The sequence below is a fragment of the Apium graveolens genome, chromosome 8 (genome assembly GCF_009905375.1).
Source record: "Apium graveolens cultivar Ventura chromosome 8, ASM990537v1, whole genome shotgun sequence".
NCBI classification, from domain to species: Eukaryota; Viridiplantae; Streptophyta; class Magnoliopsida; order Apiales; family Apiaceae; genus Apium; species Apium graveolens.
In genome coordinates, this window is record NC_133654.1 from 122,504,407 (window position 1) to 122,530,892 (window position 26,486).

General features: G+C 34.5%; 1 protein-coding gene across 1 annotated transcript; it reads right to left on the reverse strand.

Moving 5' to 3' along the window:
• Positions 1-359: 359 nt before the first annotated feature.
• Positions 360-1,760, reverse strand: LOC141679952 (ATP-dependent DNA helicase RRM3-like). The gene is made up of 3 exons (XM_074486307.1): positions 1,667-1,760; positions 851-1,528; positions 360-778 (listed from the first exon to the last, which is right to left on the reverse strand). Exons 1-3 carry the CDS (start codon positions 1,758-1,760, stop codon positions 360-362), a joined length of 1,191 nt encoding a protein of 396 aa, XP_074342408.1.
• Between the last annotated feature and the right edge of the window lie 24,726 nt (positions 1,761-26,486).

Here is a 26,486-nt window from a genome sequence, read left to right on the forward strand (position 1 = left end):
TGGGTGAGGTTACTCGACTAATAGCAACATAGTATTGTCCATGAGTGAAAACTGACTTAGGTAAGTATAGCCCAACTATCTTCAGGGATTGACCTTGAGATTTGTTGATTGTCATGGCATATCATATCAGTAGAGGCATTTATTTCCGTACCAATTTGAATGGCATTTTTGTATCTGAGGGAGACAGCTCCATACGTGGAATAAAATGCTTCGAACCAACAAAGGTACCACAGATTACTTCACACTCCACACAGAAACTCGGGTATTTGGTCACAATCATCCTTGTACCATTACACACACCTAGCGTTTGGTTCAAATTATGCATTAGCATAACAGCAGCCCCAACCTTAAGTTTCAGATCATGAGCTGGCATTTAAGAAGTTCAAATACTCTATTGGGAAGGCTTCATTCAGATCCTCATCTAACCCACCAAATTCCTCTGCAGCATCAACACTAAAATATGACATAGATTCTCCTGGGAGCTTGTCTACAATAAGCGAATTGAGGTGGCCCAGAGTCTGGTTGGTAGGCGTCAAAATAGCTATCTCGCTCAAGTACTGTATACTATGCCTTTCGTGAGAAAAATTAGGATATGTGCTACAAATCATGTTATCAACTGTGCTCTCAGTTTGTAAATCACAAAACTGAGACGGAATCAAAATTTGATTTTCAATGAGTGGCGAATTGCAGACTCGAGGTGGACTGACCTGGCCATTACCAATGTCAAGTACCCATTTTGCAAACTTTATAAGCTCTTCACTTTCACTATCACTTTCACCTTATTTCAAACACATGTTTTCTGTCAGCAAGAATACTTGGCAAATGGACCACAGCCGTGACCTAGTGATACAGGCAACTACAATATCAGCACGATCTTCATACGTAATGATTGGGAGGATTTGATGGAAATCACCACCCAGAACTATAGTAATACCGCCAAAAGGCATGTTGTAACATTCTGGATCAACAGCTTTTATGATATCCTTCAACAATCGGTCTAGGAATTCGAATGCGTAACTGTGATGCATAGGCGCCTCGTCCCATATTATTAGTTGTGTCTGCTTTATGAGTTGCGCAATATCTGAATCATGGGCAATATTACATGATGAACATTCATCAAGAACTATTGGAATTTTAAATCTGGAGTGCGCAGTCCGACCACCGGGCAATAATGTGGCAGCAATCCCAGAACAAGCAACTGGAAGCATAATTTTACCTTCTGAACGTAACTTACATATAAGAGTTCTCCATAAGAATGTCTTTCCACATCCACCATTACCATAAACGAAGAAAATCCCTCCAACATTATTGTCAATAGATTGTATTACTGCATCATATATTTTTCTCTGCTCCTCTGTACAGTCCTGTAGTAGCTTGGCAGTTTCATACTCCATCTTCCTGGTGTCATAGCTTGTCTCTTCAATTATCAAATTGTTTGTTCCAATGTTCAAATAGCTGCGAGGAGGTTGAGGCAATTGATCAAATTTCTTCAAGGATTTACCAACTGACCGGAGCAACTCATCTATTTCTGCAATATTTCATATATTAAACTATTTAACCGCATTCAGGAAATTATAGAAAAAAATTCAAAAAATTAAAGACTACAGTTCGAGTCCGTAAAAAAATTAAAATTAGTCGTAGACTATAATGTAAAAAGGTCTCATACCTCCTAAAACATAGAACTGTAGTTGCGTGTCGTTAAGAGTAAAAAAGGTATTTGGACAACTTTTACGTTGTCTCAGTAAAATGTTATCAACCATGCTCTTCCAATGTGTACTCCATTAAGTCTTTAAATCAGTGACTTTACAATTGACAATAATATGGACAAAAAGCTGTCGAATCTGGGGAGGTAATCCATCTGCAGAAGCTTGAGTCAACACTTCATGCCATTTTTTTTCATCGTCCAATAAACCATACTCTTTACAGGCATCATGGAATGTACTGTAACAAACTCCATTAACGGTCCGTAAAGAGTAAACACTCAAAAGAGGTGGCACCACGTACCTTCATAAGCAATAAATGAAGAAACCAAGGTTCTCCCATACTATGATGCGCATAACACAATCTACCTATTTGAAACCCCCGCTTTCTCATGCTCCATCTCCTCTCACCATCATTCCATATATAAAACCTTGGAATTTCATCATACGTGTACTTCCGTGCATTAATATCAACAGAGTTTAAAAAAAAGGCTTCCAGTTTACTGAACTTGTTCTTCTCCCTGGAAGCAACTTTCACAAGCGCTTCATTGGCACGGAAGGTGCAGTTTTTGTCACCTGGTAAGTGAAATGGAAGTCTCTCAATAGATATACTTCTATGATAAATAGGGAAGCCAAATATCCTATAGGCTGATTCAGCACCACATAAATATCTGCCATCAAAATATGCATTTATCTCATCTATTCCCCCTCATCACTGTCATTCGGTTGCCTTTTTCTCTTTCTCTGGACTTGAACTATAGCACGATCATGGCCTTTCAAATAGTATTTAAATAAATACTTAAGACTGCATGCGTGATAACATATTTCCACATTCATATGGCATTGATACTTGACCAAAAGATCCTGGTTGTATGGTACTACCCACTGGTTGTCCAGCTCAGTCTTCCTTATTTCAACAGTATTGTTTGTCATGCGTCACATATACATCGGGAAGCCACTGTCATCACAAGTAGTTCGAGCACAGTACCTGAAACCATTCAGTTATTACAAAGTTTAGGTATTAGGTTAAGTTACTGGATTCTGAAATGACACAAAAAAGGTATGCCTATATCTTACTTTTTTTTAGAAAATGACGTATGCAACGTAAATCTTTCATGCATGGGGACTTGACATTTTACAAACCACATGGACCGTGGATCATAAATTCCTTCACGGCTGCATAACCAACCAGATCTAATAAAGGATCTGGGATTTCTACGGATATAAATTTATCTACATTCTGCTTGAGGTTTTTTTTGAATCAGCATCAAGCCTTATTAACATATGTACATGTGGAAGGCCTCTTTTTTGAAACTCGACGACATACATAACTGCAAAATTGGAAAATATAGATTATATTGGCAGTTTGCATAACAAAATGTACTTTTACCAAAATCTTCTCAACGTAATAATGTAATTAGAAATTAAACTAAGAAAGTCCTGCTAAGCACTCTTACCTCCAATACAAACCCCAAAGTGTTTTTTGTCCTTAATATCTACCATTAACTGATCAAGTTTTAGCCTAAACACCCTTGATATGATGTTGGGACAGTTTGGAGCAATGCAACCGGGCACATACTCCATTATCTTCTGTATTTCATCCCAAAGAGAATTACAGGTCATAGTCAGGAATATGTCAGGATGTCCGATATAACGGCATACGGCCAGCACGTCTTGGAAATTTTGTTGCATGTATCGCTTCAAACCAATATAGCCAGCTGGAAGAACTATACCTTTACCGGTATTTGAACTGTCCACATCACCTCTGCTAACAGATCTACAAATATTGCTGTATAATTCATTCCGTAAAGTAGTTTGGTGAGTACGGAACCATAATTGTCGTGTCTGTTCAATGTTAGAAAAAGAATCAACCATATACTGTTAAAATAGTCTTCCACCAAGCCGAGGAGTCAAACCTACAATATAACTTTGATTATTTATTTTTGGGGAACATAAACAAATCAAATTTTTTTTATGAAATATAGCTTACCATCAGCCTTTCTAATTTGGAAAACATATGACTAGTAATTCTTCGGAGACAAAAAGCCACGTGGTTTGCAAGAACTATCAGCAGTCTTTTGAAATTTTATCTTTGGGTGAAATCCATCTTCTTCACATGGAAAGAGTAAAGGGTACTGTAAAGCCATCAACTTCGGATGAATATAAGAAACACACACTAAACCTTTACCTTTTTCATTGAGAACTATATCACGGTCGCCACATGTTTCTTCAGTGTCGCCAACCATAATGCCAAGAAGTTCATCAGTGCTAGAAATATGACACTCTCTTCCACTCTCAGATCTAATACCTTTCAGTGTAATCTACAGCTCAACAATTTTATCGCTTTCATACAGATCACGCTGCTGCCTAAACTCACCAACCAATAGATTTGTTTCATCTAACATTGTTATAAGACCTCGTACAACCTCTTTATCAACACTTTCTCGGTCCTAAATACTAACCTACCGAGGACGATTATCAACTTCGTTAATGGTGTCATAAATATAAAGTTGACAAAATTTGGGGGTTTCATTGTCATTTGGTATTAAAGGTCCAAAAACATGGTGATTCTGACCATTTAATCTGTACACATAAGGCGCCCTTCCATTGTTGATTGAGTGATCTATGTTACCGCCGGTAGAAGTAAAGGAAAAAATTGCATTGTAGAGCCGTATCAATCTATGAAAAGCAGGACCTCTTTTCTTGTCGTTGTATAAATCCAGCGAATACTGAGGGGTAGGAGGGATTGAAGGCAATTTCACTGCACCTTTCATGCAATAAAGAGAAAATATAGGACAACCTTTAGTGACATTTTTATTTACCCTTTCTTCTTTCCACATCTGAGCATGGCATTTTGAACATATGGCAGTAGGACCACCCAAAGAAGCATACTCTTCAGGAATGACACATCGCGGTGCACGTCTGCTCTGCATCAAATTACAATCCGAATTTATCTCATCAACAATGTCTTCATCATCACCATCATGCGACCAACTAAGAAAATCTGCATCATCTGCATTTTTTTAGTTTTAGTGTCATAAAATTAAATGTGGGTAAAATTTTTAGGAGTACATCTTTTTATTTCTTACCACTTGATTCACAACCACTTGCTTCATAATCTGATCCTTCAAAATCATCAGACCACAGCGAAGGAGTAACTACATTCGAACCTACAAGAATACATTAAATGGTAAATTATAATTACATTACCAATAACAAAGATGAAATGTCACATATATATCATCACCTTCATTAAAGTCATGACTTTCTTCCTCATCATCAGTAACAATCTCATCTGCGAATAATTCTCTACCAAACCCAAGATAATTTTCCTTCCCTTTCCGGTTCAAAGGTTCAAGTCCATTTAAGGAAACATCATTAATGTTTGATCACGTTTCCTCTGTTTCATAATTAAAACAACAATTCTTTACTTATTCCTGTTACCATGAGGATAGACAGACAAAAGCTTAATAATGGTAGAATCTAATATTTACCTCTCGCCATATTTCTAGGAAATGAGGCGCTACCTAAATTTGTTACATCTGATTAAGGAGTTATGTCCCGACTACCTTGAGGAGGATTCATGTAGTTTCCTCTGCTATTTGATCGGGGAGTAACAATTGGACTACTACATTCTACCAACCAAATATTAAACACATTATTGCATCATAAACATAAAATAACAGTTGATTTGCAAGAAAAACAAAGAGTAAATTAAGAAAACAGAAAGTACTTGCAGCTGTTTCATTAAAATGGCCTGACCTAGGCAAGTCACCAAGTTTCCTCCTCTTTCCCACCAACCTAAAAATATTTCGCGTGGATTCCGTCAACATACCTGTATTACAGACACAACAATGGGTAGTCAGAACATAAGCCTAAGTATGGCTGCAGTTTAAATTTTGTAAGAATTAGAATCTGTACTTGTAGGTGTTTTGTTTTGGCTCCCAACTACTAACCATTGCTGGGGTGAATAGAGGTGATCGGTTCATTTTGGGGGACAGAGTATAAACGTTGGCCATTGATCATGTTAACACAGCAGCTGAACAAACACAAACAGAAGCCTTAGTTAAATTCACATATACGAAGACACGGTACTCAATAACAACTAACTTACCTCTGGTCGTGCTCCTTACCTGTGGAAGAAGATAAAGCACAATGATCAGCAATAGCACAGTCGACAACCACATTCTCTTTGTTACCATTCAATAGTTTTGTTCTTCTATACTTCCGACCATAATCTGCATTCCAATCTTCCATGTTAAAGAACTTGTCAGCTTCTTCACCACCCATACCTTGGACAATGAATCAATCTGTAGTAAAATTATCAACCGGAATTTGTATACACAGTCTTAAAGGGGGTGAAGTCACTATTCAAAAGAGGGGGAGAAGTCACTAATCAACCTAAACAAACTAATTTGAATTTGAAATTCAAATTCAAAAGTGTGTAGGACACATTCTTACCTTCCAAAAGAATCTTAAAAAGCTTTCAACATAAGCTTTCTTCTCATCCAATATATATGTAATTATGAATTAAAAAAAAAAACTAATTAGTGGCAACTTCAGTATTTTTTAAAACTTGGTGGGGTACAATGCTAAAAAGGGGTTGAAGTTACTATTCAAATGGGGCAGTAGGAACTATTATATACATAGATTTAATACGATATAGTACACTGCTCGTAGTAAATTATTTTTCAGAAAAAAATTGGACAGCGACTCCTCTATTTACTGGAGTACCCGTCGAAACATAATCGACGTCACATTCACAAAAATCACAATTCTGTAACCCGAAACTCAATACGACTTATAAAAAAATTTAATTATTTTCGTTCCGGAAAATATATTTACGAACTAATTTTTTTTTATAAATGTAAGAGTCATATTAAAATCATCACCGTCCATCATCGACTCGCTGAGGCTCATCATCGACGGCGGCAAAATTTATTGGTGCCCGATAATATTCGGGTTTCCAAATAAATTTCACCAATTAAATTAAAATTTCCGCACGAAATTATTTATTTCACGAATATTATTCAAATAGTTTCCTGCAGTATTAAAAATTTAAATCAGATCAATCGAACCAAGGCACAGGAACAACAATAAACAGCACCACCAATCCTGTCACACACGTGCCACTGCGCCACACACACACACATCGCACATAACACACACATACGACACAACACACACTACACAAAATGCACACACAGATATATATACATATATACCCATGCAAGACTGAATCAAACCAAAAATCGAAATCAAAAGGGCGACCTGAGTAATTACGGGAAAACAGGGCAATCGGAAAAGAGCACTGGAAAATAAAAGAAAAAGAAGGAACAGGAGAGAACGGGAGGGAGGATGAGAAGAGGGAGAAAGAGAATAAAAGAGAAGGAGAGAGAAGGAGAGAGATGAGCTTGAGAGAGAGACGGAGGGAGTGTAAAGAGAAGAGAAGAGAGATTTAGTGATTGGGGAAGATGAGTTATTTGTGTATATGTTTTGTGTGTATTTTATTTATATGTTTTTTTTTCTACTAACACGTAGCAACATGACATCTACTCAACTACCAAGTTTCTGCATAATTCTTAGAAATTTCACACGTATATCCCCTATTTCTGGTAGTCTGGTTTTGCCCCTTGATTCACATTTTAACGACCAAAGTGCGGATGAAAATAACCCAAATAATTATTAAAACAATTTTAAAATTTCCCGAAATAATTAAAAACTAGTAAAATAAGATTTTCATAATTTTAAACCATTTCTGAAACGCGCAATAAACCCGCATGTAACGATTTAGTGATCAAACGTGCGGGTGAATTTTATCCGGAAAATTCCCGAAATATTTTAAAATTATGGGAATATTAAAAACTTAAGAAAATATAAATTTGGTAATTTTTGAAGCATTCGGGAATTTAAATTTGAATTTTCTCATCAATAGAATTAGAAAATCATTTAGGAATAAATAATCAATGAAATATTGATTTCTAAATTTTATAAATTCCCAAAAATGATTATTGAAATTATAAAATCATAAAAAAATAATTTTAGAGACAATTCAAATATTTATGAATATAAATATTCAATAAAATCATTTTTAAATGTGATAAAAACAATATTGCTCAGCAATTAATTATACAAATAATCCTTGCACACCAATAAACCAGACATAATTAATAATCGGCAACACACAGATGACGAAACCAATACATATATTTTAATTATTTAATTATTCAATAATTATACTTTTAATAATACAAAAATACGAGTAGTTATAATGTAAGAATAATAATGCCATGTGGGGCACATGTTAAATCACGAGGAAGTACATATCGAACCAATGAAGGTCGAAATTGTTTAAAGTAAGAAGGACCCAAGATAAGAGGCGTACTAAGTATAATCCAGAGTCAACCATAATAATGTTCACATTTAAAGATGAAGGCAATAACTTATGGAGAAATGGTGATTTATTTCTCACTAGAGCTTAATAAAAGCATCTTCACATAAACAGTGATTATAAAGGAGGTAGAAAATTTAGTTGAAGATGGTTCAACGATATTAGTTGTAAGGAACTATAATTATTAGGAGAGGCCAATGAGGTAGCCGATACTTTAGTATAAGAGAACGATTATAACACTCGTTCCAAAGGAACCCAATACTACTGGGTGAAACCATGAAGATAATATTATGGTGTGGAAGATTTACATTCGCTATGGTGACTGTGCAATACTTAACCCTCATAGTAGTTTAGTAAAGATTTAACTCCTATTATCGCTCTAAGTAGGATACCCATCTTATAAGGTACTACGTTGAGATAATCCAGGACCATGTTCCAAAAAGGACCTAATGAACCCTTGAGTTTCAAGTCTCATATTAAAGACATGTTTTAAAAATTTCATTAACATGTTGTCGTTGCTATGATTGAAACCCTTTTGCAATTTAGAAGATTTCGATACGAAAGATATAGATTTCATATGTTTAGCTATTAAGATCCCGAGGAAAACAAATGATTGCAGTAGATCAGCGATGGATAATAATGCATCAATGATTCTGTGAATAATGAGACGATAACGACCGTGAAAGTTATAATGTAATGGATGTTGAGATTGAGTACCAATAATCGGTTCATGAAGATGTATAAGTTATCATTGATAAACGAACTAAGTTGAATATTTACCTATTGAGTATTTATTCCTTCTTATCGGCAAAGAGTAGTATTTTTATACGAAGAAGGTTGTGGTAAAGCGTAGGATTCTAGTAAAGATGTCGTCGAGTGTGAAATCCCATATCCAATTTTAGATATTGAGGGAGTTTCAAGGTCAATTATTAATAAGACTGAGCAAGAGAATGGGTCCATAGAATGATGGACGGAGTAGCAAAAATATTCAGGCACGTGTAAATGCGATGCAATAATCCTTAAAATTGATATATATATATATATATATATCTGTGTGTGTGTGATAGTTCATTTTCCTTTGATAAACCTCTATAGTTCATAGGTAGATTCTAAGCCATATATTTTGTGGAAATATTTTATATAGTTCTCTTAAATTCTTTCTTTTTCTCTTCTTTTCATTTTCGTGTAAACTGAGAAGAACAAACCTTCCAAAAGGGGAGGTATTGCTGAATGACTATCTATCTGTGGGGTAAAAGCCTAGTAGGATACCACATATTGTTTAATTGCTTGTCATGTACTAAAGGTTGGCCCCTTTTGTACTAAGTGTACAATTTAACAAGTGTTTATGATCATAGTGATCTCTCAATAAATTCTTGTACTCCTACATGATTGATCAAGCTTTCAAAGATAGAAGCGGCTAGGAAAGGAGTAGTATAAATGTGTTTATCTCCGAAATCGAAGCATGTTCTTGGTACTAAGATCGACACAATTATTAAAAGGTTATAAAACGCCAGCGAGTAAAAGTATAGCAAGAATAATATTATCATCGGAAGATAGTAACGCATACGAACTGGAAAAGAATGAGTATTGAGAAGCAAAAGATGTAGCCCTAGGAAATAGATTGAGGGTCTGTGCAATAGAATTGAAAGGAATTTGGAACGATCGCTTATCATGAATCGAGTTTTCTTATGATAATAGATTTATGTCAGTATCGGGATGACGCCTTATGAGGCCCTTTAGGGAAGACAATGTCGATATCCCTTCATACCAAGATAAAGTTGGAGAGCGCAAGATGCCCGGGCCCAAAGTGGTCCAGCGGACCAAGGATATAGTAGATCTAATCATAAGACGGTCGAAAGCAGCCCAAGATGGACAGAAGAACTATGCTGATTTGATACGAAAGGACAAGGAGTATAAGGTAGGGGACCTAGTGATGTTAAAGGTATCCTCTTGGAAAGGATTGATGAAGTTTAGAATGAAAGGAAAGCTAAGTCCATGATTCAGTGGACCCTTGGAGATATTAAGATGTATTAGGAAGTTAGCATATGAGCTAGCCCTACCCACGAACCTGCAACAAGTTTATAACATGTTCCACATATCAATGTTAAGGAAGTATAATCCGGATGCCAGACACATAGTGGAATACGAGCACATAGACATGCAACCAGACTTGACCAATGTGGAGAAACTAGTGAGGATCATGGATCAAAAGGAGCAGGTGCTTCGAAACAAGGTGATCAAACTAGTCAGGGTTTTGTAGCAGAACCACAATATGGAGGAATCGACTTGGGAACTAGAAAGTGCAATGCTAAGAAAGGTATCCCAATTTTTTCTAGCTGATTCCGGGATGGAATCATTTTAATGAGGGGATACTGTAATAACCCCAATTTTTGAAAGCTCGATGAATAGTAACTTTTCCTGATTATGAAAAATTATCATATTACATTATATAAGAGTTCTGTTATGGAAATTATGAGATCATATTAGTATTCCATAATGTAAATGAGTGTATTTAAAGGTCATCAGAATTCAAATTCGAACTCTTTGATTTTTCTCGAAAATCCACCAGATACCGCAGAAATTAAGTATAAGGTAATAAGACAAAAAGGAATTAAATTGAAGGATTATAGAAGAGGATGATTAAAGCAATAAAAGATATTAAGAAGGGCTTAGGGAAACCCTAATGATAAGGTCCCGGATATGATCCCTCAAACGATCAACGAGAACGAGAGTTAAGTCAACCGTAAAACAAATACGCGACCAAGGATCAAGCTTGTACAAGAATCAAGGGAGATTAACAAAATAATTAGCACTAATCAAAGGGACTAGAGCAATATGACATCATCACTCCGTAAAAATTAGACAAGTGGCTAGATGGTTAGGTAAGCATGGTGATGAAAACATTAATAAAGATATTTATCCAAGATTAAACCTTCATCAAGTATTCTAATCACATTTTTAACCAAGTAATCAACCAAACAACTCGTTTATTCTCTCCCACCTTGTAGCTTTGACTTTTTCATGAAAATGGAGGTTTAGAAATTCAAAGTCCAAGCTTGGCTCATTTATAATTCTCAAGATAATTCCCATGGCTTCTTGATATTATAACTTAGTTATCCTAGAAGTTTGAGCTTCAAACACCATGTATTTCTTAGCTAATTAATTCATCAAAGATGATGATGAATTATGATGAATAGTAACTTTCAAGAACTACTTTGATTTCTTGATTTCTTTTGGAAAATCAAGGTTGTTTAAGCTTAGATCAAGATTCTATTAGGAATTTCAAGGCTCTTTAATTGTATTAAGAAGATCCAAGAAGGTATAACCAAGATTTCCCCCTTTGATTTAAGTTATAAGTTTGTATGATTTTGGATTGTAAATGGATGTTTTGATGGTTGAAATAGTGAATGAGAGATTAAGCATGTTTAGTATGTATGTAAGTTATTGTTGTTGATTATTGAGCCATAATTATACTTGGTGTTAAAGTTATGATCCATGGATGTTTTGGCTTAGAAATTGGTGGATTAGGATGTTGTTTTGTTTGTGGTTTATATTTAGATTGGTGTTGATTCGGTGTTGTTAAAATTTGGAAATCATGAGTTTGTAGCCGTCGTAATGCTCGATTTTCCAATGACTTTTTTTCTGTAACTTTTAGACTCAATACCCCTTCTGTTAAAACTCAACAGTGCCATTATTAGCTAGGTTATGTTTTAAGATTCATTTTGATATGTGGATCGCTTTAATCCGATTTACGGTTTAGGGAAATCGACCGTTTTAAGTTACGGCATTTCGCGAGCAAACCCCTACCCCTCGAGTAACTTTGATACCATGTTTAAGGCCCCTAAAAGACAAATCGAAACATGAAAAAATTATGCAAAGTTTCTTAGGCAGTTAGTAAGGTTTTCGTGAAGGATTCACCTTAAAATGTTTAAAGGCCAATTTTATAAAATTGGTGGAGCCTAGTGTACACGAGCGACTAATGTAAACCTTTAAGCATGAAAGCGTGTGTTAGGGTATGTATGCGTAAGTTCAAGTTTCTTAAGAGACTGAGGATTAATTACGGCTTATGTTATTGTTTATATGTTACTGGACCCACCCTAAGCTCATCACCACCCTGAACACTCAGGCAAGTTTTCTACCCGTATTACTGTTGTTATGATGTTATATATATGCGTTATTTTGAGATAATTGCATGAATACTGTTAGAAAAATCTTGCGATATATATATATATATAAATATTTATATATATATGCATGTATGTTTTAGGAAGCATGTTGATACGATATATATATGCATGCATGTTTTGAAATCGTGATATTTCATTGTCAAATACAATTAGTTTAAAGTATAGCTTACGAGCTACATAATACCTATGCTAGTATTTAGCGATATTTTGTGTATCCCCTTGGAGTAGGGCTTACAAGTTGAACATTGTACCTATATCGGGAGGCGATGTTCTCGAGTATATTATATATACTTTTCAAAAATTTTAATCGAATAATACTTATTTGAAATTTATTTATTTTGTTAAATGAATACTCCCTCCGTCCCAATTTATCTGTCTTGTTTGACTTTTTATGGTCAAATTGACCCAACTTTGACTGAATATTTTATATAGTATAATATCAAAAATACTTATATAATATATATCATTATAAAGTATGTTTGATCTACTTTTACATGTATATTTTAATTTTTCAAAATAATGAAAGAATGAGTTTTTTTTACTGTCAAAGTTGAGTCAATTTGACCATCAAAAGTCAAATAAGACAGATAAATTGGGACGGAGGGAGTATTATTTTTTAATATTCATTCGAGGACTTAGGACTCCGCTTATTTTATTAAATAATATTCTTTATTTCCTTAAAGAATAAAGTTTCAATATTCGCCTAATAATTTTAAAATGATTGATATTATTTAAATTATCCTTATTTTAAATACATTCAGAAATTATTTTCGAACCTTATCAAAACCATTTTCAAAAGTATAGAGAGGACCCAAACCCCGTTTTTAAGTTTAAATCATCTTTATGAAGGGGATTTAAATATTATCTCAAAAATAGGGGATCCTGCTCAGTGTTGTATTTTTTAATATTCGCAATGAAGTTGTTAAATTCGCAATGAAGTTGCTGAATAGATAAAGAATTTTCGATTACTTACCCAACATTCGGGAAGTAAATACTTGGAACAAGTTTAATCCATTAACATGCATCTCCTGGGAAATATCGGTGAGTTTTCCTTTCCAACCAAATACGGATTCTTGGTGGAGACGTATCAAAAAGTTTTACTTGGGGAAAAAGGAGACTAGCTTTATGTTTCAGAGTCATGGAGTTGATCTGAACTAGGAGTAGTGTAAGTGGCCGAGTGGCGTCGGTCCAGCCTTATTTTATTGGCCCAAACGTCCCAGAAGTTCCACTGAGACGGTCCATTCCTTAGGAGTCCAGCGTTTGGCCGAAAAATAAATCTGATTGTTCTCCTCTACATGTAGAAAATTATGGGGTTGTACTACTGTGACTAATCATCATAAGTTGTCTTTCTGGCGCAGAAAACTCCCATAATGAGTTCACCATCCAGTCTGGATATCTCCGCAACACTACCTAGAGCACTTTGGTAGAAAGGCTACGGCTGGGTGACTAATGAATGTTGGCAGGGTCGAGCTTTCAAAATGATATTTTTATCAAATGAAGTATCTCATAACTTCATCTATAAGATAAACTTTCGAAAACTGTTGATACTTTGAGCAGTAGTAGTTTCAAAGAGTTTATAGATAAAATATATGATTATATTGAAGTATCTCATAACTTCATATTTTAAAACATATATCTAGTAAATGTTGCATTATGCATGGCAATGATTTTCGGTAAAAAATATTAAGGCAAGGTTAGATATATAAGATCACCTTGTAATGATAACCTATGTATGTTATGCATCACAGATGATTTCATAGATTATAAAAAAAGTATGTATTGAGTATTTTACGACTTCGTCGCATTAAGATATTGAACTTGGTTCATAATAGTATGACCATTACTTTCCGGAATACTATGAGAATGCTCATATATTGTTAATCAATTATATTTTTTGGTGGGCTGTGTTGCTCACCCTTACTTTATTCAATCATCACACAACAACAATTAGACAAGATGAACAGGATTAAGCTCCAAATTCATGAACAGATAGGAAATGTTCTGCAGTTTCCTGCAATGTGTTCGATAATGGCAAAAAATTGTAAACTTATTCAGAAATTATTTTGTAGTGTAATAACTTATAATTTGTGGGTCTTAATGACTTGTAATCTTTTCAGTTTCATCTATGGGACTATAACTGGTGTTGCGTATGTATATTATGGGGTCACAATATGCAATAGTTAGTGGATTGATTCAAAAATAAGTATTATTAAGGGAAATGGAACTTGTGACAACCTGGATCCCCGATCCCGAATTTGGGGGTGTTACATATGCCACTCCTGCATCACTTCGACATATCTTTTTCAATACTTCAAGGTATGTGATTCAAAATCTCTATATATATATATAGTTACGAGGAGAATAATCTATTTTTAAATGATTTGGAGGTCTTATTCTCTCCCAGTTTTTATGCTTCAAACTGCTTAAATAAGTTATTTTTGTAAATATAGGCTTTTTATGTTTGCTCCTGTTTATTAAATAATAGGCTAAATTTTCTGAATTTGTGTCCTTAGTAGTGGACCTCACCAACTTAAACTACAATGTGTTTGATTAAATATCGCAGTGAAGATTAAATTAATTTGATAGGTCTGGTTACTTACTATGTCAGCAATGTAATCTTTGTTTATCTACGAGCAGTATGGAAGTGTTGGAATTTGTAATTAGAGTTTTAGTGTGATGATATTGTTTGTCGTAAGTTAATGAAAATATCGTGTTTGCAATGATAAGGTCACTCTTGTGTATTCTTTTTTATCTGATAAATTTTGTTTTATTTTATCAAACAATAATTATAATATTATAAAATTGGAAGGTGTAGTTACATCAAGGATGTCAGACACTTTGTACCTTGTGTTCGAGTACATGGAACACGGTATCGCAGGACTATCTTCTCTCCTTAGTCCTAAGTTCACTGAACCTTAGGTACTCATACAAAGCTTGCGTAATTCAATGTAATTGCAGATTCTGTGTAACAAACAGTGTTTGTGGGCCGTGTCTTCAATATATACCGCATGTCTTATTCATACCCTATCATCTGAATTTGAATGTGGTGGCCCTAAACATATTATTTGATGTTGAACGACATATAAGGTGGTGGGTCATTTAGACTTTTAGATGCAAAATGATAATATATATATATATATAGAGAGAGAGAGATGTGTTATATCTTCATATTGATCTTGACACTAATTCCCACTTTAAGATGTAAAAATGATAATTTTGAAAAATGTTGGGATACATTTTTTCCCATTCCATTATATAATCTGATTTATTAAGATGATGGTTCCTTAAGATGCCATTGTAAGATTTTTCATCTTTATTTTTAGAAGAAAACTTAAGCTTTTGTAGATCAAATGCTACATTAAGCAGCTCTTACGTGCAATTGAATGTTAACACCGACGTGGAATTCTGCATTGTGATATGAAATGTTCAAACCTTTTAATTGTCCATGATGGCACCGTGAAAATATCAGACTTAGGTTAGGTTAATATTTACTATTGGCACCAAGTTGAACCTAACAAATTGCGTTGTTACACTTTGGTACCAATCGCCTAAGTTGATACTTAGTGCAACTTGTTATGATCCTATTGTACATTTATAGAGTATTGGGTTGCGTATGCTGAATTATATGAAGGGAAGCTTGTGATGACTGGAAGAACAAAAGTAAATTGTTTGCAAATGTGCTGTACATATTGATTTATATGTAATATCTACTACAAGAATAGATACGATAATACTAAAACAAATTTTCTCTTGTGGTTTATTTCTGATTTAGTTAAATTAGTGTCGACGGTGAAAAATTTAAAAGCCAGAAGTTGAAATTTAACAAAATTCAATCTCAAGTATCTGTTATTGGTAACATTAAAAGTTTTGTTTGCTTGAGTTGCTCAATCGCCCCTTAGCTGCATACATTGGCTTCGACTAATTGATGTTTTCTTCTATACAAGATACATTCAAATAAAAAAGATAAAAGATGATTAGCTAACAAAGGGAATTGAAGGTTCAAAAAGGGAGAGAAGGATAGTTTCTTTAGAAGAGAAGAAGTTGCTTTCCACCTTCAAAGAGATAGAACAAAAAGAATTTTCCGTCTAGGAGAATAATAAGAAAAAAATAGGTTGTGTATCTTTAATTGCTACAGTGTGACTTGTACTAAGTTAATTTTGTTGTATTATATCCTATGAAATTATGTTGTAACTTACAAGGAATCTTCACAGCGCATTGATCAATATAAAGATGGGCTGGAGAAAGCAAAATCTGAGTATGAAGAGTTAAAAAAAGGACAGTTGATGAGTTGTGCACATATGAGGTTTTGTGCATGTGATATTGATATCTCTTTATTCTGTTAACTATTTATTGTGTCATTATATTTATTTATGGAGCAGGTTGATGCTAACTGCACGCTAAAAGATATGAAGTATGTTAGATATATTTGAGATGTCATGTCTAATCTGTTGTGTTTAGTTTCAGAACTTAATATAAGAACTTACTGAAGTCAGAACTTATATCAGAACTTAAGGCCGTCAGGATTTATATCAGGACTTAAGTGCGGATACTTCAGATAAGGAAAGCAGTTGATTTACAGGAAAAGGATCGTGACTAAAATAATAGAAGATATGTATGAAGAGTTAGAAGACTAGAAGACTTGTAGAAGATAATATCTGATTGATATATATTAGGAGACATAATTATATTCCATATCAATTAGAATATATCTTGTAACTGTGAACTATATAAACACAGCTTAGGGTTTACACTATATGTGTATCATTCATGAGAAAGATTATATATTGTAACCTAGCAGCTCTTAGTGATATTGTTCATCACTGAGAGAGAACAACTGTTCTATTGTAACAGAGTTTATTATATTGAATATACTTGATTACTTTTACATACATGTGTTTGAAATCAATTTAATTGTATAAGCACTATATTCAACCCCCTTCTATAGTGTTGTGTGACCTAACAAGTGGTATCAGAGCCTCTCTGTTGATATACAAACAGTGAGATCCAGTTTACAATCATGTCTGAAGAAACACAAACTTCAACTAAGCCCACCAAAACTCAAGATACTCAAAACAATCAAACCCACAGTCGATATGAAACCATTAGGGTTCCCATACTGAGAGCATATGAGTATCCTATATGGAAAGTGAAGATGGCTATGTTTCTGGAAGCCACATATCCAGAATACCTTGATAGAATTAATGATGGACCATATAAGCCTACCAAGCTTTCTGTTGCAGTTGCTGATCAACCATCCAAGATGATACCAAAGGAGAAAGGTGATTACACAGCTGAAGACATCTCATCTATTGCCAAGGATGCAAGGGTAAGGCATCTGCTGCATAGTGCAATTGACAATGTCATGTCAAACAGGGTAATTGGATGCAAGACTGCAAAGGAGATATAGGATGCTTTGGAGACAAGATGTCGGGGAACTGATGCAATCAAAAAGAACAGGAAGACAATACTCACACAATAGTATGAGCACTTTGCCTCAAAATATGATGAGTCATTAACTGATTTATATGACAGGTTTGCCAAACTCTTGAATGATCTGTCACTGGTGGATAAGGAATATGATCTTGAAGATTCAAATCTAAAATTCCTTTTAGCTCTTCCTGAAAATTGGGATTTGAAGTCTACTACCATAAGAGATAACTATGACATTACTAAAACTACTCTTGATCAAATTTATGGTATGCTTAAGACTCATGAACTTGAGATGGATCAAATGAGCAAAAGGCATGGAAGAAAGTCAAAGACAGTTGCTCTTAAAGCTGAGGAGGAAACTCCTAAAGTGATTATCTCAAAGAGGGGCAAAGGAAAGGTTCTCATCATACAGTCTGATTATGAGTCATTATATTCTGATGATGATGATTCAGAATCTGAAAATTTATCTGAAATGAATGTTGATGCAGAGATGATGCAACAGTGTGCTCTTATGGTGAAGGTTATCACAAAGATAGCCTACAAGAAATTCAGAAAGGGCAAGAAGTTTTCCAGGAAAGGTGGAAGTTCTGAAAAGAAAGGGTTCAGAAAGTCTGATGGCAAAGGAGGAAAGTCTGACAGAGGAGACAACTCAAATGTCAAGTGCTACAATTATTGAAAAGAGGTCACATCTCTCCTGAATGCAAGAAAGGAAAAAGTAATAAAGGCCAGACACTTATCACAAAGAAGAAAAACTGGGTAGACACTTCAGATTCTGAAGATGAGGTGAACTATGTCTTGATGGCAAATGCTGATTGTAGTACTAATGCTGCTGAATTGAAGGTACCTCAATCAACTTTTGTTTTTCATACTGATGATATTTCTGAGCTAAGATTTTATTTGAAAACCATGTTCATTAGTTTTAGAGATCAGACTTTAACAAATGAAAGATTAACATCTGAAAGTCTTGCTCTGAGAAACAGAAATGACTATTTAGAAAAAGAGTTAGTTATGTTCCATCAAACTCAGAAAGAAAGAGATGAGGCTTTGTATGTTAGAGATGAAGTGCTAAAATTGAATAAATCTCTTAAATTTGAACTCGAAAAGGAAAAGGAGATAATCAAAACTTGGACTAACTCTGGAAGAACAACTCAGAAAATCTTAGAAAATGGAAATTGGAAAGAAGGACTTGGTTATCTAGATGATAAAGAAGAAAAGAAAACTGTGTCATCTAAACCAAACTTTACCAGAAAAGCTGAAAAGCCTAAAGTTAATAATGTCAAGTTTGTGTCAAATTCTGATAAGTCTAATTCTGAAAAGATGAATGATTCTAAAACATAAGTCAAAGAAAAATCAACTTCTGACAAATTAAAACAGGATAAACCAGCTGAAGTAAACATAGGTTTAATGACAAAGAAGCAGCTTAAGCATAAGCTGAAAGAGATTAGATATGTGAACAAGGTAAAGGAAGCTAAGAAAAATAGGAATGGAAAGGAAGGTGTGAATAAAAGAAATAATTATATGCTTGTTCCTAATGCTCCTAGAAAAAAATGCTATAACTATGTAAACTCTAATCATCTTGCTTCTTTTTGCAGGAAAAAAAGATATAAACTCTTTACCTCCTAGATCAGGAGTTAAGAGTCAGTCTGTTAGGTTTAAACCACGAAATCCTTGTTTTCATTGTGGTAGTTTATGGCATTCTATTTATACTTATAAGGAATATCATAGTTTGTACTATGATTATTATCAAATAAAAGCTTCTTTAAAGAAAGTTAGTGTAATTCCTTCTAGTGTAAATTCTGATGCAAAGTCTGATAAAAAGTATGATAAGAAGCATGTTAGCATAAACTCTGAAATTAAATCCGCTGTAAATGCTAACAAACTTAAAAAGGCCAAAGGATCCAAGCAATTCTGGGTCCTTAGAACTAACCAATAGTGGTCTTTGTGATTGCAAGGCAACAGGAAAAATATCCTAGTTCTGGACAGTGGATGTTCAGGACATATGACAGGAAATAAAGCCCTGCTATCAGACTTTATGGAGAAAGCTGACCCAAGAGTTTCTTATGGAGATGGCAACATGGGAAAAACTCTGGGATATGGCAATATCAATCTTGGGAATGTCATAATTGAAACAGTAGCTCTTGTCTCAGGACTTAAACACAATCTGCTAAGTGTGAGTCAAATCTGTGATAGAGGTTATCATGTGGATTTCTTTGAAGAACACTGTGAAGTTGTAAGAAATTCTACTGGCAAAGTGGTTCTGAAAGGTTACAGACATGGTAACATATATGAAGCCAGACTTTCAACAAACTCTGATGGTTCTGCAATCTGTCTGTTAAGCAGAGCACCAATTGAAGAAAGATGGAATTGGCACAAGAGACTCTCTCATTTAAATTTCAACAACATAAATGAGCTAGTAAAGAAAGATCTTGTGAGAGGACTGCCAAAATCAGTATTTGCTCCTGATGGCCTTTGTGATTCATGTAAAAAGGCAAAACAAAGAAAATCTTCATTCAAGAGCAAAACTGAATCCTCAATTCTTGAACCTTATTACTTATTGCATGTTGATCTATTTGGTTCAGTCAATGTCATGTCCATTACAAAGAAGAAATATGCTATGGTTAAAGTGGATGAGTTCACAAGATACAGTTGGGTGTATTTCTTGCACAAGAAGAATGAAACTGCATCTACTCTAACTGATCATGTCAGACAGTTGGATAAGTTGGTCAAAGATTTTGTTAAAATAATAAGAAGTGATAATGACACTGAGTTCAAGAATTCAATCATGGAAGAGTTCTGCAAAGAGCATGGAATAAAGTAGGAATTTTCTGCACCTGGAACTCCATAGCAGAATGGAGTTATAGAAAGAAAGAACAGGACTCTCATTGAAGCTGCACGAACTATGTTTGATGAAGAAAAGCTACCAACCTACTTTTGGGCTGAAGTTGTTGAGACTGCTTATTTTCCACTCATATGAGATGGTGAAGAAAAAGAAGCCAAACCTGAAATACTTTCATGTATTTGGATGCAAGTGTTTTGTTCTAAAGACTCATCCTGAATAGCTGTCAAAATTTGATCTAAAAGCTGATGAAGGAATTTTTGTTGGATATCCACTTTCCATAAAAAGCCTTCAGAGTCTATAATTTAAGAACAAGGGTTGTCATGGAATCTATCAATATATCTTTTGATGATAAAAAGATTACTGGACTTGAAGATTTCAATGATCATGATCAGCTGAGATTTGAAAATGAAGATTTAAATTCTGATGACCTAAATCCTGCTGCTGTAAGTTCTGACGGGTTAAACTCTGATGTGACGCCCTCCAAACCCGGGTCAGAAGTTTGGGCTCCACAACACATATACAATATATAAACCTGAATAAGAAATATTATTTGCAATGACCCTGCTTTACATAACCACGGATCGCAACAGGTTAAAGTGTGAAAACAAGCCACAATCTTAACCTTTATTACAACGTACCCAATCCCAACTAATTGAACTTACAATTGATAATAAAATCATTCTTACAATCTGACTATCTCTATACCGCATGAAGCATCTGCTAGCTCGATTCAGCTCAACTGGAACCTTAGCCCGCACTTTGGAATGAGGAACTTCACTATCATCCATATTCTTTTCAACTGTAAAATATATAAAAGAATCGCAAGGGTGAGCTATCTAGCTCAGCAAGTCATGATAACGATAACTGAGGTTAAACCATAATCAAATGAGATGATTAAAAGGAATCAAGTTTCTTTTTAACTATTCACTAGAATTGGATATTCATTTTAAGTTTTAAAAACCAAGGTTAGGCTGCTGATCAGTCACGCACTAACCCCGAGCAAGCACACAGCACTTCTCTAATTACTGGATCCAAGGCACACATTGGCCTAACTTGACCATTGGTATGGTCTGACCACGAATCTGGTTCACATATATAAAAACTATCCAATTCTAAAGCAGTTCAATATGATAACAATATGATTCAATAAAACAAGCTCATAATCGATGATGGTTAAACATTTGCATAAAAAAAACATAAGAAAACTCATGGATATCTCAAAGGTATATCGGGGTATGTATAAGAAACGGTTTTCAGTTTGTACAAGGGTCAGGCATCAAACCAGTAATGATTTTTCAGGATATGGTTCTTTAATGTTACTAAGAATGATTGGGGTTTAAAAGTTTTTGTGTTTTCAAAACCATTTTCTTGTGGTGTTTGGTAGTTAAACATTTGGGAAATAGTATCATATTTGTGTGGTTTGGTGTTTGAGGATCAACAAAGGATGGTTTACAAAGAACAAGGTTGACGGCTCAAGATCAAGAAAAATCAGGGATTCAAGGGTAAATAGTTTAATGTACTTGCAATGTAAACAAGAGTTATTTTGAATAATAGCGACATGTTATAAAATAGTTCAAAAACATTGATAATATATCCTGAAGAAAAATTTAGAAATACTTGCCTTACAAGGCTTTACAACTATTACTGATCAACTCTAGCCGACTTTGCTGCTCAGGCTCTAACGTCCAATCACTAGATCCCATTGGATTCGATTTCGACACTCAGGTCTTCCTGTTGGAACTCTACGGAGCTCGTCGACTGACCACTAGGTCATTTTTAGTCTATCGTCCACTTTCAGGTTCCCGACTATAGCCTACAGGGTCGAAAAACCCTATGTTAGACGTCTAGGTATGCTTGACATATCCTTGATACTAATTCTTACCCAACGATATTCAAACCCAACTCGTAATTATTCATATTAGAATAACACAGAAAACATTTAGGGTTAACATTCTCGAAATTGATCCAATGTTCATTTTCAGAAAATACGTATACTTGTCATTTTACGAAATTAGGGTACTGTGTGTTGGTTAAACCTACGACACAACATACAATTAGGTTCTGTATAAAACATACATATATGTATTTACTTATACTCACTCGATGTCCCGATAATCCTCGGATACGCTCCCTTATTTTTTTTTAGTTCTATTTTCTCGAAAATTGGGCAGCGTCCCCTTTGTTTATCGGACTACCCATCGAAACATCAATCGACGTCAATTCAACAACAACAACCCAATCACAACTCGCAAATTCCAATCACTGATACAATTTAGTAATCACAACCAACTTAACCATCACGATTCAATATTTACTAATTAGCTATTTCGATCCAGAATAGAAACACAACACGACTTTTATTTAATAAAAATATTAGGACTCAGAATCGTGTTATCACCGTCCACCGTCGGCTCGCCGGGGCTCATCGCCGACGGCGGTAAAATTTGCGGGTACCCGATTCATTTGGGTTTCCAACGCTAAATTCTACCGATTAAAATTCCGAATAATTAAGACTTCATAATTCAAATAATCATCACAATATTCATTCGAATTTTCCAAAATAATTTGAATATGTAATATGATAATAATTGAATTAATTTTAACCAAAATACCAGAATCAAAAAGAATCAGGAATCACAGGACCATCACCACACGTGCACACGCGCATATAACAGTACAACACACAATCGGAAACATGAGGGACACGGCCGGAAAAAGACCGCACAGGCGGCGATACCACACACACCCGCACCTACAACTTACACTAACGCACACACACAGGTTACACATACTAACACAGATATATACACAGGTACACATACAGAAATACATCACACGCGCCTCCACAGCCACCTCGCCGGAAAGCGAGGGACGACGGCGATCGGAACCAAAAGAACAGCGACACCGCATGCAGCACACGACAGTCTACACAACAAATACGTATATATATATATATGCTCGCACATAGGCCGCACCGGAGTTTCACCGAACTCACCAGAACAAGGGCGGCGACGGGGTAAAATATCAGATATGAAAACCAGAAAATGAAACAGGGGAGAGTGATGCTGTGGAATGAAAGAAAAAGAGTGAGGTTTGGTTTTATTATTTATTTTATTTTCATTCATTCATTTTTTTTTCTCAACTGTACAATGCAGTACACATGACAGTACAAGTAGTACAATCCTGAAATTCAAATATGTATATTATTGGATAATTACGAAGATTCTAAGACCCAGTTTATCCCGAAATTCGAAATTAACGAAACGAGGTGAGAATAAAACAGCTCCTGAAAATTACGAAAATATTTTTAAAATATTATAAGTATCCCGGAGTTTATGAAAACATAAATTCCGTAATTTTAACATAATTTCTGAAACACGATTTATACCCGCTTTTAACAATTAAACGAAACGACGCGTGGGTGAGATTAATCCCGAAAATTCCCAAAATAATTTTAAAATTCTCAAAATAATACGAACTTAATAAAATAAAAGTTTCATGATTTTTTGAAGATTTCAATAATTAAATATGGATTTTACCATTAAACCCACTCAGAAAATCATTTATAAATAAATAATTAATGAAATATTGATTTCTCAATTTTATAAAATCTTAAAAATAATTATTGTAATTATAAAATCATAAAAACAATTTTAGAAATATTCTCAATATTTATGCAAATAAATTTGCACTGAATCCACTTTTGAAAGTGAAAACAATTCAATATGATCCCATAATTAATTGTGCAGACAACCCGATACATCATAAATCACACCTAGATAACAATCAAATAACACATAGCGGTCATAACCAATACACATATTTTAATTTAATAATTTCCATAATAATCACATATTTAAATAATTCAAAAATACACGGGTTGTTATATCCTTCCTTCCTTAAAAAGATTATGTCCTCGGAATCTGGTCTAATTACACATGTGAGGATATTTGTCAAGCATATCTGACTCAAATTTCTGAGTAGACCCTACTACTCGAAGATTCAAACGTACACATAATAGGTATGCATTCATTTCCAAGGACTTGCCTTTAATGATCAAGAATTTAGATTGATCACTATATGCAGAACAACTTGGACAAGCGCCCCATTGGCTTCTGATCAATTACTTAATTTAAACCCAATACTTATCACTTTAATATTGACAAGTAAAAATACATAAGGTGTACACACGGGTGTGACGGTCATACCATTTATGAACAACTTTATTTATATTTATCAATACCCCGAATGGTTTACTAATTTTAGGACTTAGCATGTCCATTCTACTCAAACTTATCCAATCTTTTTCAAGATGACACTTTTACTAACACTACTGGTCCTATTTCTATACTCATACTTTCTCTCAATACAATTTTGTCTTCTCTTCTTCTCTCCCTTTTTTTCTACTCCGAGCTGCTTTAATCAATATCCCTACGCTCTTGGTGTGCTGAATTAATTTAGAATTTAACAACTTTCTTCCTCCTACTTTGTCTCAATAAGAATGGGGATCTACACTTGCGTTCACATTAAGATTAATAAAATAGCATTCTAAAGCTGACATTGCTGATAAATGATCATTCCAGTGTTTCCTTAAAGCTCAACCTCTCAACATATCTTACATTTCCTGAATTATTTTCGTACTTGGATGCTCCGCTTAAGGATAATAGGCGGTGCTCGTTTTCAACTTGGTTTCCAAATATTTAAACATTTCTTACTCCTTTTTATTAGTTAAGGCTGAAAAGTAATCTCATATATTCACGTATTATCACCTTTAAGTATTTGAACTTCAAATTTCACTTTTTCCAATTCGTCTACTAACTTCTCGGTGGTCTTAATTACATTCAATCTTTTCTGTCAGCATAAGGTATCTGTTACCATACTGATTTGCTTAAGTAGTTGTTAATGGGTTAATTCAGAATCTTTTGTTAATCTTAGTTAAAATTTCATTCTTGAAGACTCAACGTATAGTTACTTTCCTTCTGATCTTTGCAGAAAAATCCTTGGGCATTCCATGCAGGCTTTCTTATTCTTTGAACAGCTGAGGATGTTATCAATAAATACAGTTTACTTATTTAAGTACTCCTTATACACCATGATCCTTAATTCCTTATAGTCACCTGATACAGTTGTTATTTTACATAATATCACTAAAGCTTGCAATGCTCTTGACTCACTTTAATCATAATCTCTGATATGTTCTCAGGTCGGATCTTAAGTTAATCCCTGAGATATAACATACTTCATGAATTAGGTCTCGTGAGTAATCAATTCTTTATAGGGTCTCACTTCTCCTTATTTGTTGTTTTGTTAAACTCCCGATAATCTGTACATACTCTTATACTTTCATTCCTTTTTCTCCCTTAACATCACTAGTACACATAACGATTCGCTTCTTGTAAAACCACTACCTGGGTCTGCCTTATATACTAGGCCTTTCATACTTCGCCTTAATTCTTTGACATATCCAACATTCCCTAATTCATCTTGAAATTCCCTTCTTATACTTGGTTATCACTATTTTTCTTTTATTTCCATATATTTTGGCATCTCTTCAATAGAGTATATACTCTATCCTATGAATTCCCTGTGGCATTTCATTTCTCAATTCTTCTACTTGTAACTTCCAAGTGCTGGAAGAGAACCTGGGGATATCATGATCATTTTCCTGGGCGCATAAATTTCCTCTTACTAACTGCTAACATCGTGATCCATTATTCTTTCTTTCCATCTCGTCATACTATCCATCCTTGCTTCTTTTGGATTATAACCTTTAGCTTCCAATTCCAACTTCCAAAATTCCATAGTTAATTCTTTTGGTGCAGACTATATGCTCGTTCTCTCTTTTTTGCCTATCGCTTGTCACTATTTTTGCTTTTTCTCGTGAATACATACTTCAACTCTTATGGTTCATATAGATCTTACACCTTTCCCCATACATA